The sequence below is a fragment of the Dasypus novemcinctus genome, chromosome 14, assembly GCF_030445035.2.
Source record: "Dasypus novemcinctus isolate mDasNov1 chromosome 14, mDasNov1.1.hap2, whole genome shotgun sequence".
Taxonomy (NCBI): Eukaryota; Metazoa; Chordata; class Mammalia; order Cingulata; family Dasypodidae; genus Dasypus; species Dasypus novemcinctus.
In genome coordinates, this window is record NC_080686.1 from 63487930 (window position 1) to 63503443 (window position 15514).

At 45.6% G+C, this 15514-nt stretch overlaps 1 protein-coding gene across 1 annotated transcript in view; it reads right to left on the minus strand.

Annotated features, from left to right (window-relative positions):
- SNX31 (sorting nexin 31) overlaps window positions 1-15514 on the minus strand; it is a 72662-nt gene that overhangs the window by 28125 nt on the left and 29023 nt on the right. The window contains exons 5-7 of the mRNA XM_004457073.4: window positions 13543-13653; window positions 5164-5254; window positions 4152-4239 (exon numbers count right to left, since the gene is read on the minus strand). Of these exons, the coding sequence (XP_004457130.3) occupies window positions 4152-4239; window positions 5164-5254; window positions 13543-13653 (290 nt within the window). The remainder of the gene's footprint in view (window positions 1-4151; window positions 4240-5163; window positions 5255-13542; window positions 13654-15514) is intronic.

The following is a 15514-nucleotide window of genomic DNA, read 5'->3' on the forward strand; positions in this document are numbered from 1 at the left end:
AACGCTCTCCCAGAGGAGCCTCCCAGAATCTCACCATCCCAGGAGTTAGAGCATTTACCCTGCTCGCTCCAAGGCCCTTCTTGGGATTGCCTCTGCTTTCACTTGTGCTTCCATCCCTCACTATCCTCCCCGACAGTCTGCATTCCAGCTGAGGGTTCTCCACTTCCCCAGGCCTGGAAGAGCACAAGGCCTGGCTCCCTTCCTGATGTGTCTGCCTCTTTCTGTGAGCTTCCGGTCCTGACTTCCCAAGGCTGTGTTCAGCAACCATCCTCCATGCTTCTGTAGCACTCTGAGTTTATCCTGATCAAGTTTTGTTGATACCAGACATGAGGACCCTGAGTCCAGGGAGCTGGATCATATTTGGAGTTTCCCCTGGCTCTTAGCAGAATGACATGCCAATAGCAGGGGGATCCATTCTGCCCCAAAGTCAAGAATTGCCAGGATGCACTGAAATGCCATTTATGAGCATGGTAGTATGCTAAGAATTGGCAGAAATGTTCAGGAAGGGTGTGTTACTTCTGATCTATAACCAGTCAGAAGGCAGAGGTAAGCAGAATCACTGCACTTAGAACTGTAGGGTTGGGAAGTGGATTTGGCTCAACTGATAGAGCATTCACCTACCACATGGGAGGTCCAGGGTTCAAATGCAGGGTCTCCTGACCTGTGTGGTGAGGGGCCCATGCATAGTGCTGATGCACACAAGGAGTGCTGTGCTATGCAGGGGTGTCCTCCGCATGGGGGAGCCCCACGCACAAGGAGTGCACCCCTCAAGGAGAGCCACCCCATGTGAGATAAGCACAGTCTGCCCAGGAGTGGCGCCATACATATGGACAGCTGATGCAGCAAGATGAAGCATCAAAAAGAGATGCAGATTCCCAGTGCCGCTGACAACAATGCAAATGGACACAAAAGAAAACATAGTGAATGGACACAGGGAGCAGACAATGGGGGGGGGAGGTGAGGGAAGGGGAGAGAAATAAATAAAAAATAAGTCTTTTAAAAAAACACAAAACTGTAGGGTGAATAGACCTATGGAATTGGCTTAGAGTTGGAAAAGGATGAAAATATTGCTTGAGGCTTGTAGCAGTTTGATATAGTTATGAATTCCAAAAATAGATATTGGATTATGCTTGTAAACTGGTCTGTACCTGGGCATGATGAAATTATGATTAGGGCTTTGAAATAGCCCATGTCAGCAGGGTGTTGAGTCCCCACCCCTTGGTAGGTGGGGACTTACAGATAAAAGGCAAAGCTAAGAACAGAGTTGGAGATTTTGATGTTGGAGTTTTGATTTGGAGTTTCATGCTGGAGTCTTGAGCTGGAGCCCAGGGAAGTAAGCCCCAGGAAGAGAAGACCTGAGCCAGGAGAAGAACACAGAGGAATAGAGATGTCTCCTTAGACATGGCAGAAATCCCGGGGAGAGAGACAGAGCCATTCACCTGATAGTCTACAGCTGACCTTTTGGAGAGAGGCAAAGCCTAGAGAGCCTCATAGTCTACAGCTGACTTTGTAGAAAAAACAGAGGCGCTGAGCCCAGAGGAACCCAGGAAGCCTGAACCCTCGCAGATGTCAGCAGCCATCTTGCTCCAACATGTGAAAATAGACTTTGTTGAGGGAAGTAACTTATGCTTTATGGCGTGGTAATTGCAAGCTCCTACCCCAAATAAATACCCTTCATAAAAGCCAGCAGGCTTCTGGTATTTTGTATCAGCACCCCTTTGGCTGACTAATACAAGGCTCAACTGTATTCTGGGATGTGGAGAGAAGGAGCTAACCATTCCTACATACAGTTATGAGCTACATTACATTTAGTTATTTTACCCACTCCAGGGGCCCCCCATGGCAGGGAATAGCAACTGTTGCATGAAACAGTTGGAGAAACCCCAGTCCCATTCCAGCTCGCGCTCTGAGGGCTAGAGCAGACCTCCACTGGTTTGGAAGGAACCATATGTCATTGAATAGGCTCACCAGGGAAGTCCTAGGCAGAGAAGAATCCCTAAAACTCCAACTAGTCCTCACCAAGGGGCCTCGCCCTCTGGAATGACACAGCTCTTGGCAGGTAAGCTAGCCATCCTGCTCCTTCCTTGCAAGTCCTCACTCTGGCAAGAGGACAGAATACCTGTGGGATTCTACACCAGACTCTCTTCTTCCAGTGACCTGATCCTCAACGCTAATGACAGAAGTAAGACCTCCTTTCTTCCTAAGGCAGTCGGCCTGGACCTGAGATGCTGGCTTGTGCTGGGGTAGGCATTTTCCCTTGCAAGTATGGTCTAAAATGTACCTATTTAATGAAGATACAGGCAAAACCTGATTTGCAACTCAAGCATTAAGGCGAGGGACAGAATCCTCATCTCTCCTTTGATCTCAAGTTCTCAGGAAAGCTCAAGAGGGAAAACTCTAGCCTCAGGGAATTAATTTGTCATTATTATCATCACTGTTATCAATACAACAAGAACATGGTTAAGATTTATTGAGCATCTGGGATAACTTTATTTAACCCTCACATTATCTTGTGAGGTAGACACTTTTTTTTTTAAAGATTTATTTATTTCTCCCTCCTCCCTCCCTTGTCTGCTCTCTGGGTCCATTCACTGTATGTTCTTCTGTGTCTGCTTGTATTCTCATTAGGTGGCTCTGGGAACCAATTCTGGGACCTTCTGGAGTGGGAGAGAGGTGACCATTCTCTTGCACCACCTCAGCTCCCTGATCTAAGTCTCTTATTGTCTCTCCTCTGTGTCTCTTTTTGTTGCATCATCTTGCTGTGTCAGCATTCCATGTTGGAGGGCACTCCTGCACGGGGCAGCACTCTGCATGGGCCAGCACTCCATGTGGGCCAGCTCACTGTGAGGGCCAGTTTGCCTTAACTAAGAGGCCCTGGGTATCAAACTCTGGACCTCCTATATGGTAGACAGGAGCCCAATTGCTTGAGCCACATCCACTTCCCTAGACACTATTATTTTTATTATTCCCATATAACAGACAAAGAAACTGAGGGTTAGAGAGCTTGAGTAACTTAGCTAAGGTTATGCAGCTAAAAACTGACAAACCTGGGATTTAGGTTTCCATAGTCTGATCCCAGGAACCCATATGCTCAGTCACTCACTCTATTGAGAAGCTTGTGGAAAAGAACAGATATTCCTCACACTCTTAGAATGAACTATAACCTTTTCTCCTCAGGGATCCAGGCCACTAGATATTGGCCTTTTCTCAGAATTCCTTCCAATAGCAGAATATGAACTTTTAGCTTTGCTGGGAATATCCTTCCAAAATTCAAAGCTACAGACTGCAGCCCTAGCAAATCACTGCAAGGTCAGAGATACCGACTATTACTAGATTTCAAATGTCTTCCTTTAAAGTTTATGTGCTCAGTTTACAGAATTACTAGGTTGGGAGAGAGTGAACCCCAAAAGCAATGCAATAAACACTGGAATTTACAAATTATGGAATGTATACACACGTGGGCATGGTTATGTGAGTGTGTCCTGCTTCTCATTATTTTCTGTTTGTTTATTCTCCTTGGGATCCCATGTTTTTTGGGGGAAATGATAGTACTTTCTGCAGAGGTACAGTTATGTTCTATTGATCTAGGAATATGGGTTGGCCCTGTTACAGATGCATTTATTGATGGAATCCTTTAGGAATACTAGCCAATTACCGAGAGTTCAAATTCCCTGCAAGTTGGCTGAGTCTACTCTTTGACTTAAGGGAACAAATCATACCTGTTTCTAATCACCAGCAAATTCCATCAATGAATAAAGTCAGTAATCCCTTCCAAAGCAAACCCACGGCCAGCAAATATTGGCCATTACCTGCTTTAGTACTCACCCCCAACCTCATTTCTCAAGCTTTCCTTCTGTTTGCCTCTCAGTAGAGATGAAGAACTGCTGGCGATCATCTTCATAAAAAGTTTCCTTATTTACTTAAGAAATATCCCAGTGAAAGTCATCCTCAACATTCTATGCTTTAGGGCCAATTTTCTGGTTCATTGCACCCTCGTGCTCCTTCATTTCCCTCTTACCCTTCCCCAAGCTCCTAGTCTCTCTTCAGCTGTTGGCTGTGCTCGGGATGTGGCAAGACTCTGACAAGTTCTGATCAGCAATAGTAAATAAGGTATTCTCAAATGCCTCCTGTCCCAGCAAATGCTTACTTACCACTTTCTGAGTCCAACCTTACAGTTTTCCACTTCAGAACTTCGAAGACTAACGTAGGGAAGTTCAAAGTCCGCCATTTTTTTCACAACTAGAGAAGGGGGAGAAGATGTCTTACTGGTTAAAAGAGCATCAGTAGTTTACACACAGAAGCTTTAAAATGAGAAAATGAAATGTTAGTAGTGTAAAAAATAAAATATGACTAATAATCTTTTGCACTTGTATATGATTTTTAACTTTCCGAAGTTCACTCAAAAAATAAGTTCAATTGATCCTCATAAAATGCCAGCTTGAGTAGGGAATCTTTCACACTGTGATACAGATGAAGAAACTGAGGCTGAGGTCCAGCACCTTTGCCAGCACACACAACCCCAAGTGGCAGAGCCAAGACCCAAATCTCTCGAGCTGCAACTCAAAACCACCTCCCACATCTTCTTGAGGACGTATGTAAACTACTTTAAGAAAACCGACACCATGTCACAACTAAAAAGCTTGTGATATCTAGAAAGGCACTGCAGAGCAAAGCAGAAGCTGTCTTTTTAAACATCTTTCACTATCTCACAATACCTTTTTAAAAAAGAATCTAAGAACTTATTTATCTCACAACATCTTTTATGACAAATATTCCCTGACAAGGAGAAGTGCTGCTCTGGTGGGAGGTCCTAGCAGAGCTGAGCGCTCCACTCACAAGGAGGTGGTGATGTGGCCGGTGTACAGCAGTCAGGGCCAGGTCTGGGGGTCCGGCCTTCAGGTTTGGGGCCAGGCAGGTATTCTGCTCCTGGCTGTTACCTCTCTGTAGTTGTCACCTCCCCATCCTCACCCCCAGCCCACCCTGTACAGAGAATCAACCTCCGGCATCCTCCAAACTCTGACCCAAGGGCTGAGAAAAGCCCAGTGTGAGTAGGGACCACACACTGGAGAGCTTCCCTGGGGGCAACCGGCCCCCTCGGCTGAGCTCCTGCTCACCCCCACCCACAGCCATCTCCTGGTTGCCCCACGTTCCTTCTCTCCTTACCAGACAGCTTGTCCTCCTTGTGAAACTGAACGAGAAACAGGCCGAAGTAGCCCAAGAGCTCCTGGCACAGTCCAATTCTGTGCGAAACGACCTTTAACCAAGGGCAAGACAAGGGGGTGGGTTAGAAGCACCCACCACGCTTACTGACCGTGACATATAAAATTTGAAATTGCCTCTAAACATCAGTAAAAGTGTTCTCATAGACCAATGCGCATGAAAAGAAATCATTCTCAGGGAAGCGGACTTGGCCCGGTGGTTAGGGCATCCGTCTACCACATGGGAGGTCCGCGGTTCAAGCCCCGGGCCTCCTTGACCCGTGTGGAGCTGGCCCATGCGCAGTGCTGATGCGCGCAAGGAGTGCCCTGCCACGCAGGATGTCCCCTGCGTAGGGGAGCCTCACGTGCAAGGAGTGCGCCCTGTAAGGATTGCTGCCCAGTGCGAAAGAAAGTGCAGCCTGCCCAGGAATGGTGCCGCACACACGGAGAGCTGACGCAACAAGATGATGCAACAAAAAGAAACACAGATTCCCGTGCTGCTGACAACAATAGAAGCGGACAAAGAAGACGACGCAGCAAATGGACAGAGAACAGACAACCGGGGCAGGGGGAAGGGGAGAGAAATAAATAAATAAATAAATAAATAAATCTTTAAAAAAAAAATCATTCTCAAATCTAAATACAGAAAATCAGAGAGAGAAGAAAATAAAAATCAGTCCCAACAGCTGAGGCTACTGCCCCACTTCCTACGTAGAAAGGGCCTGCGCCTCAAGTTCCCAATCGTTTTGGTCTTTATTGTCCACTGGAGGGCAGTGGTCATTCTCCACAAACATGGTCCCTCAATGACATCTGCCCCCACAGCCCCCACACCCATTTACCTTCCTGTGGGCTGGATTACCAGGCGCTCACACAGGCGCCCCTGCCCCACCGCTCAAGTGGCATGTTAAAGAGCATGTGCTACTCTCCAGCTGACATCCGGGAGGCCTCGGGCTGCTGTTTCCTGTGATGGTCAAATCCAAAGGACTACGGCATTTTCTCAGATAAACCTCAGGTCCCAGGTACCAGCTGAACTCATTTTACAATCCTCTTTGACCTTTTGTTTCCACACCTGAGGCTTCGTTTTTACCAATGGGCAACCAGGTTGTAATCTCAAAATGGTTTATGCCTTCCCTTGGCAGGAACTTCCCATCCGACCACAAGCCACTGCCCCTCTTTAAGAGTGGACTCTCGAAATTTCTTTGCACTCTGAGTTTTAATTTGCTAAGTCACCTCTGTAACCCACAAGGATTTACTTTTACAACCCTGTATGCGAGCTGGCGCTTTAACCACAGCTCCAAGTTCTCTAGGTGGCAGCTATAAAAATACCAGGCTCAAAGGGGGTTACTTTTCCTGTCAGAGATCTGTAAATTACCTCAGGAGACAGTCTTATTAGGGGGATGGTTTGAGTGGGTGTTGTCAGTATAGCTTTGAAAATAAAGAACGGCCTGGAAATATTTTTACTCAATGCTCATTCCCATGTCCTTTCTTTCTATTATAACTTACTCTTCTCCTAACCCTTGCAAAAAACAACAAGAAAACAACAAAACAATCCCCAAACCAAAAAACTGGACTTTTCTTTATGAAGGCTTTGGGGGGGGGGTGTGGGACTGAGTGTATGCTGGTAGTTAATAGCTTGGTGAAGACATCTATTCCTAAAGTAAGTATGACACATGTCCACTCAAATTAGTTTATCCTCTTCTCTGATTCATTTAGTAAAAACAGCAAGTTTGCATGCCAAAGCCAACAGGAGGAATTTTTTTAAACAGGAGAATGGAGAAGCCTTCTATAATTTATAGACATAAATACAAACACCTTCTTTTTTAAACTTTATTTCGACTTCAAAAATTAAAATAACAGACAAAAGGCAGCTTAACAAAGTATGGAAGCATTACTTTAAAAAATCCTGTCCAGGCACATTTATCTTATTTACTCCTAATAACAAACTCAATTGTTTATCCACTGCTCTGAAAGAAGAATAAATCAGCACAGACTGGTTAGATGACATGACCAAGGTCTCCTTGTTAGTGAAGAAAATGAAAAAAAAAAACAACCCAAAAACCCAACTTGCTTGATCGTATTCACATCCCAAATAACTAAAACCCATTTCTTTTTTTTTTTACTTTTAGAAATGATATAGCATCTTCTTTACCTTTGCTGCAAAAAATATGACAATATTACCGTTAACTATAGCCTATAAGCTGCATTCATTGTATTTTTCTCAGTGTATCACCATATTCTTATATTTGTATTATTAGCCACAATCCTCATCTATCACTGAAATCAGTATATTATATAGTTCCTACTATAGATTATCCTTGAACTGTCTTTCAATTAGCATTAACCTCCCTAGACTATGCCTTTCACCCAAATCATATTTATGAATCAGCAATGGTAGGTATGGTCATTACAATGTGTTATCATCAGCTCTATCCATTTACACATAGTTACTATCAACCTTATTCAACATTCTACATATATTCAGCATCAGCTTCCCTTTCTTAACCCACATTTTGTTTCCTAATAACCTATACTCTATTAATTCCATAAGTTTACTCATTATACTTAGTTCATATCATTGAGACCATATGTGGCAGTTTGATATTAGTTATGAATTCCAAAAAGAGATATTGATTATGTTTATAAACTGGTTTTGTTCCTCTGGGCATGATACCCTTTGACTGTATTAAATATAAAGGCTTACATTTACTTGATTAAATCAAGATTAGGGCTCTGATTCAACCACGTCATTAGGGTGACTCAGGGTTGAGTCCCTGCTCCCTTGGTGGACTATATAAATGGATACTCATTCAAGGAGAATGCACAGAAAAAGATACAGAGAGGAAGGGAGAGAACTCCATAAACACAGAGAAAACTGTGATCTTATGGCCCTGGGAAGAGAGATGATTCTGCAGGTGAAGAGAACAGAGCAGCTGAGCCCTATGCCAGCCTGAGATCAGAAGAAACCGGGCCCATGGGGCCTCAAGAGGAAAGAGGAAGGCTGAACTCACAGACATCACCCGCCATATTGCTTCAACATGTGGCAAATGACTTTGGGTGAGAAATCAACCTTGAGTTGGACTCTTTAGGGCCTTGCAACTGTAAATTTTTAGCCCAAATAACTACCCTTTATAAAAGCCAACAGATTTCTGGTGCTCTGCATCAGCACCCCTTTTGACTGACTAAAACACCGAACAATATTTACTGTTTGTTTCTGGCTTACTTCACTCAACATAATATCCTCAAGGTTCATCCATGTTGTCATAAACACCTTCTTTTGGGAGGAGTAAACATTGGCAAAGGAGACATGATAATATCTTCCCTCTTAGCAAATGTTAAAAGATGCTTCAAAACACAACACCAATAAAACTATATTAGTACTAGTGTATTTAAAAAAAAGAGAGAGAGAGATTTGAGCTTGTTATTGATCCTCAAAGAGTCCATTAAAAAGAAAAAGGTGAGGGAAGCAAGTGTAGCTTAACCAGGCACACACCACATGGGAGGTCCCAGGTTCAGGTCCCGGTGCCTCCTAAAAAAGATGAGCAGATACTGTACCTGCCACAACAAGCTAGATGCCACACTAGCTGCAATAAGCAGATGCCTAAATGAGCAGATGCCACAGGCCAGTGGGAATGGATGTGGCTCAGGCTGTTGTGCACTCACCTCCCATGCGGGAAGTCCCGGGTTTGGTTCCCGGTCCCTCCTGGAGAAGGTGAGCAGACAGACGAGAGAACCATCTGGGGGAGGGTAGGGATAAATTTTTTAAGAAATATATCTTAAAAATAAATAAATAAAAGATGGGAAGGGGTGGGTGGAGATAGGGAAACAAAGAGAATGGCAGCAAGTATGCTTGACAAGATATAGAATATAATTTTTATTACAAAACTTAAATTACATTTTTATGCAAGCTAGAGAATTTCCAAGTCCCTGGAAGAGAAGTCACGTCTAAGCCTGGCCAAGGGTTCACATTTACCTTTTATGGGAACTCCTCCACTTCTATGGTAGAATTTGCATTTAAACTTACCTGATGCTGTTGTCACCAGTGCTGTGGGTTTGAACTTTTCACAAGCCAATGCAATGATTGGAAGAAGGAAAATACATTTTTTCTAAGACCACGAATGTTCCTCATGAAATAGATGCTCTTAGTTACAAGGGGACCTAGACAGAACAGATGGTTTTGTGGATCCCTGTGGATCCCTACCTAATACTTATTCAGCGCTCCCTCTGTTCTCAATAGTAATTGTGATGGTTAGACTATTGTGTCAACTCAGCCAGGTAATTGTGTCCAGTTGTTTGGTCAAGCAAGCACTGGGCTAACTGTAATACAAGGGAATTTATGGTCTTTAGTCACCATTGACTCTACTGCAGTGCCAAATCATAGAAAGCTGATTATAATTACATCAGTCAGGGCTATATGCTGGTTAAAATTGCCATCAGCAATGCATGATGCTTAACCCAATCAGTTTAATGCCTTAAAAGGGGAAGCGATTCCAGCATTGAGAGAGAATTTTCCTGCTCGTCTTTGGACAGCCAACATTTCCCAGAACTCATCAAGAACCTTCATTGGACTGTCATTGCAGCCCCTGGTTGCAGCCTGCCTGCGGAACCTGGACTTGTGCATCCCCACGGCTACATGAGAGACTCTTATAGAATCGCATACTATTGACAGATATCTCTTGGTGATTCTGTTTCCCCAGAAACAGTAATTAGTCAATTACTGACTAATGCAGTAATACCAATAATGATAAATAAACGCTGGCACTGTTATGGACCATGAACTTCTGTTACCATTACTTAGACATAGTCTAGAGAGATTAAGTAACTTGCCCAAATTCACATGGCTACAAAGTGGCAGCACTATATCTCGAATCCAGTACTCATCCTAACCCCCACAGAATGGAGATGCCAAGCTATAGCCATCTGTAGCCTGCAGCTGTGTCTAGCTTGGCCCCTGAGCCTAGAGGTTGAAAAACAAGTTGATAATGATTGATGTCTTTAAGCTGAGCAGGTGCTCTCTAGTTCTCCACATGCCCAACCATGTCCAAATTATTTTACATCCTGCTATTGTATCTCTAAATTCCCCACCCGGCCCTGGATGGTTTGAGTTTGTGACCCACAGTTGTGCTATTAGTGACCTCTCCTCCTACCTGAGTGTCTAATTCCCACTTTTTAGGTTCAGGGAAGGGAATCTAGGGAACTGTTTGGGTTTGTTTGTTTGTTTTTTGGTGTAAACACAGAGTAACAATACTATAAACATCTGCATGTGGGATAATATTTTAAGATATTAACTTTTGTTTTTTTCTTCTCCTTATTTTCCCACTTTCTGTTTCTCCTGTTCAGACTGGTGTGTTTTGTTGCTTCAGGAGAAATATGTGACAGAGTAAAAAGCAGAAGTGGCCTGTAAGTTTTACTGACCTTTTCTCCCCCAGTCCTAAGCCCTCAGGAAAACTGAGGGGTGAGAGTGGCAAAGTAATTGGAAAAAAAAAAAAAGAGTTTGTAAGGAGATGGGAATTGCCTCTAAGGGGAGGACAGTTTTCCAAAGGCTAAAGGAATTCCCCATAGCTGGCGGGGGGGGGGGGGGGGGGGGCGTGGAGAGGAGGGCTGTGTGCATCCCCATGACCAGGGACTTAGCTGGCTTCTTAGCAGTGTTCCAAGGAGGCCCCAGGGCTTGGAAAAAGAACGGCTATGGGGTCACCTGGGCAGACGGGGCCATCAGCTGCCTCCCAGGAGGAGCCCCATGTCCTGGAAGGCACTGAGCAGTATCAGAGAGTGCTGGACTTAAAGGGTGATGGACAGCCTGGAGGTAACCTGTGGGGACAGACGGCCAGGTGGGCACTGTCCCCTCTCCTGGCATGGAGTCATCCTTCTCTCTTACCTCCCATCGGATCCATTACCAAACCCCACAGGCTCTTTTTTCAAAACTCTGTATGCAGAATCCAACCATTTCTTACCCCTCTGCCACGATCTCTCTGATCTAAACCATCATCATTTCTCCTTTCTGATATTCCTACCTCCACTCTGACCCCCCGATGGTCTCCTTTCAGCTCAGCAGCCAGAATGACATCACTAAATCCCAAGTCAGACCAACATCAGCTCAGAGCCCCCAGGGGCTGCCAGCCCCCAGGGGAAGAGCCAAAGGCTTGGCCCAACTGCTTCAGACTTCATCTCCCACACGTCTCCCAGCAGAGGCAGCGCTGGCAGCGCCTGCCTCTGGCCTATTCTTCACACACACCAGGCATTCTCCCATTTCCAACTCCAGGAAATCCCTGATTCCTGGAGGAAAAACTTCCCCCAAACCGGCAGCATGAAGACATTGAGTCATATCAAGGGAAGTTTTAAAAAGTATATTTTCTGCATATCCAAGGCTGTGGGCTAAGATTCACACCAGTGATACTTGGGAACTTAGCATGGTTCTACCCCCTCAAGGGCTGTTGATGCTTTTTAGAAAGATCATTTTGGAAAGCAGTATGGAAGATCAGCAAGACTGGGAGCCAGGAGACAGTTTAGGAGTTGTTGTAAAAACCTGGATGAGAAGCGACGAGGGCTCGAACTCAGACAAAGGTGTGAGAACAGAGAGAAGGAAACAGCTGCTGCTATCATCCTACAAGGCCAGAATCCAGGGGTGGAGAAAACTGTGGGGCAGGGTGTGTGTGAGGATTTCAGTAGGAAAGAGGGTCCAAAATAACCTTTCTCAGGTAGGACCAAGATCGAGGGAACGCGTGCCCCCTCATTTGGGGAGGAGCAAGGTAGGAAGCCACCGAGGGCTCAAGCTCGAGGCGCCAGGCTGGGAGGAGGAGTCAGGACGGAGGAAGGCATCCTCACGTGGCCACAGGAAAAGGCAGGCTTGAGAGAGCAAAGGGAAGCCGGAAGCCCACCAGGGAGCACTTCCGTTTCTGGCCCAAAGGGGTCTGGTTGGCTAGTACCAGGACATTCCATTCTTTGAAAGTCCTAGAACCTTTTCAGCTTCCTCTTGTTTATAACTTTTTAGTTGCCCGTGTATGCTCCTATGGAGGATTAGGAATGAAAACTTCCAGAGGAAAAGGCCTGGAGCGGGCTCCTGGGAACAGCACGTGGGCGTGCGAAGACAGTGTTCCCTCTGCAGCCCAGCTTGGCAGAAGGAGGCCCCAAGAAGCAGAGCTGATAGGGGCCAAATATGAAGGGGGGCAGGTATTTTCTGGGTCTTGTCCTTGGAGTCTTCAGAGAGCAGACAAAAAATAAGGTCTGCTCTCTGGACCTTGCAGACAGAATCACACCGACAGGGGTGTTGGTTTCAGGGGTTTGCCCTGTGGGGAGCAGAGAGAACTCTTTCAGCTTTGACACAGCTCCCCTGGCTCTCTGCCAGAACTGCCACCAGCTCCCCTGTGCAAGGCCTGTTGCAGACTGAGGTGGGCCCCAACCCCCTCCTGCTCCCATCCACAAGGTACCCCGTAATGAAGCATTCTGTGTATTTCCAGAGCACATCCCTGGCTGAGTTCCAGGGCAGGGACAGCAGCCTCAGGACCTGAGAGGCCTCAGGAAAACTGATGTCCTCAGGGAGAGAAAAACCACTGAGGTCTGGAGGGTTGGCTGGATCTCAGATTCCTTGGTCGGTGTTGTGTTAAAATATTAATGATCTTGAATCCTCAAAACATGGCAAACATGTTGACCGCTATTGGAATGTAAACAAATGGAGAAAAGCATGTTTTTGTGACAAGTGCTAACATTTTTGTGAGGATATGATCTGGACGGCCTGATGCCTGCTAGAAGGACCTTCTGCAATTAAGAACTTTGTCCACCAGCCCGCTGAGGCATAAAAACCCTGGGCAGATGACACTCCAGTGAGCATCATGTGGAGGCAGGCCAATACCCAATCACCCTGAGTCCCGGCTCCAATGCCAGCTGAGCTGCAAGATTTGCTGCCACCTTCGCAGGTGCAATCAGTGCAACCAGCACCTCCTGCTGACAGCTTCAGACCCACCACTGATGCAGTGTCGGATGAGTCCTGAAGCCTCTCATGAAAGGTACCCACCTGCCTTGGACTTGGAGACTCTGGTATCTTCCACCTCTAAATGTGTTGTGTGCCCTTGACCTGGTTATTGCATATTGGCTGTACTGGCAGCTTGGGACTAAGCAAACAAATAAATGGCACTGGGCGCCCAAACTATAGTTGTGCCAAATATGCTTTTGATTTGTGATTATGTCTTAGGTCATTTTACCACAATTTTACGACACTTACCCAGCATCTCTACAGATAAGTCATCCACAGATAGTCAGGAAGCATCCTGAAAGTAACCACAATCTAGAACCTGCTTTCAAACAGAATTATTTCTAAAATCAGTTCTGGAGTTGGAGTTTAGACAAAGCTTACCTCTAGGACTCTTTCAGCAGTATCTGATGTTAGAATTTCGATTTTAATACTCCTTCCATCAGGCAGAAATATATCCAGAGAGGATTTCTTGGTAGAGATATCAAATGTGTCCTGTGAGCAAAAGGAAAGCAAATAAGCTTCCACATGTTCCTTCAATGGCTTCCGTTCCCCAGGGCTTTTCAGGCACTACCTTACCAAAGGTCCCCCAGGGCAGAGTTAGTTGGGGTGGGGTTTTGTTTTGGGCAGTAGGGTGGGGATGAGGAGGGCTATAGAAAGGGACCTGGGCAACGCAAGACTATGGAACTTGAATAGTTTCCAAATAAACAACCAGGCATGCACTCAGGGGGGAAAAAGCACTTGATAAAATTACTTATATGACTATTTCCAAGCATCTGTAAAGATCCATGATATGCAGTAATTTATGATTTTGCTATAGCAAAAATCTGAACTGTGTAAAATATGAGGCCAATGTGGGGACACAAGTCGCTATCTAGCAAGCAAGAGCACAGCCGAGGGCCCAACACTCCAGCTCAAAGCACCTAGAACATGAGTAAGAGTTTCGTGAGGAAGGGACGTGCTAGGCGGCTGCAAATCTGGGGACTTGTGAAGTTCTCGGGATAGAGCACTCAAGACACATTAGAAACACTGTAAAGCTGTCAGAGTTTAGGAAAGTATGGGGCTGAAGTTAGTCCTATGGTAACCATAGAGAGTGGAGATCCCACAGGAGGCATGGCCTAGAGAGGCCATCGGCCGCCCAGCCAGGGCCTCACAGCAGGCAACTTCCGGGCTGGACGGTTCTCAGTACCTCCCCTGTGGTGGTCTTAGTTCACAGAGCTGCTTCCCTTGACAGTCTTCAGATTAAGGAACTCTCCCAGTTTTAAATATTACCAAGCATCTCTAAAAGTCCATGATATGCAGTAAATTTATGATTTTGCTATGACAAAAACCTGAACTGGGCCAAAGTCTGGCAGGTGAATTCACGTCACAGCTCTTCTCATCCATGGGTCCCTGGAAAGAATTAAACCTCAATGCCCCAATGCATCCATTGTATGTAAGGAATTCACTTCTCTCCTAAGCATTTAGTAGGGTCTCGTGTTAAATATCATCTTTGAGAGCAGGGTTCTTAATAAGGGGTCTGTGAATTTAAATTAAAATTCAAAAAAACATTATTCTTGGGAAGCAGAGGTGGCTCAAGTGATAGAGCTTCTGCCTACCAATGCGAGGACCTGGGTTCAATCCCTGGAGCCTCCTGGTAAAAAAGAAGAGAAAGCGTGCCTGCGTAGCAAGCCAGCGCCCCGTGCAAGTGAGTCACGCAGCAAGATGATGATGCATCAAAAGAGAGACAAGGGGAGAGTCAAGGTGAAGCTCAGCAGAAACCAGGAACTGAGGTGGTGCAATTGACAGGGAACCTCACTCCCCGTCAGAGGTCTCCAGGATGGAATCCCAGTGAATCCTAGAGGAGAGAAAATGAGAAGAGAAGACAACACAGACAGCAAAAACAGCAGGGCAGGAGGAGGGAAATGGGAGAAAATAAATAAATCTTTAAAAAACAAACAAACAAACAAAAACATTACTCTTGTGGGGATGTGTTGGTGCAAGTGTCCTATTTTTATTAAATGATACACAGTATAGCGTGGACTTGGTAAGGGGTCCGTGGTTTTCACCGGACTGACAAAGGGGTCCATGGAACAGAAAAGGTTAAGAACCCGTTTGAGAGAACTGAGAAGTCACTCAAGTCATTGCCTGTGTTCTGAGACTACTATAGAGGCCAGAATACTAAATACAGTAGAGGTGAAAATTAGAGGGAATCTCCTTTTAGTGACTAGAATATTCACATCCAGCCCAAGCCACCTCCTATCTGGTATCGGGTTGGGGGAGGGGAGACCCAAAGACCCATGGGAAGATAGTTGGGGGGGTCATGGACTTGGTGCTCAGGTAAAGCTGCCCCTGGGGAGACCCTTTCCCCTCCCTT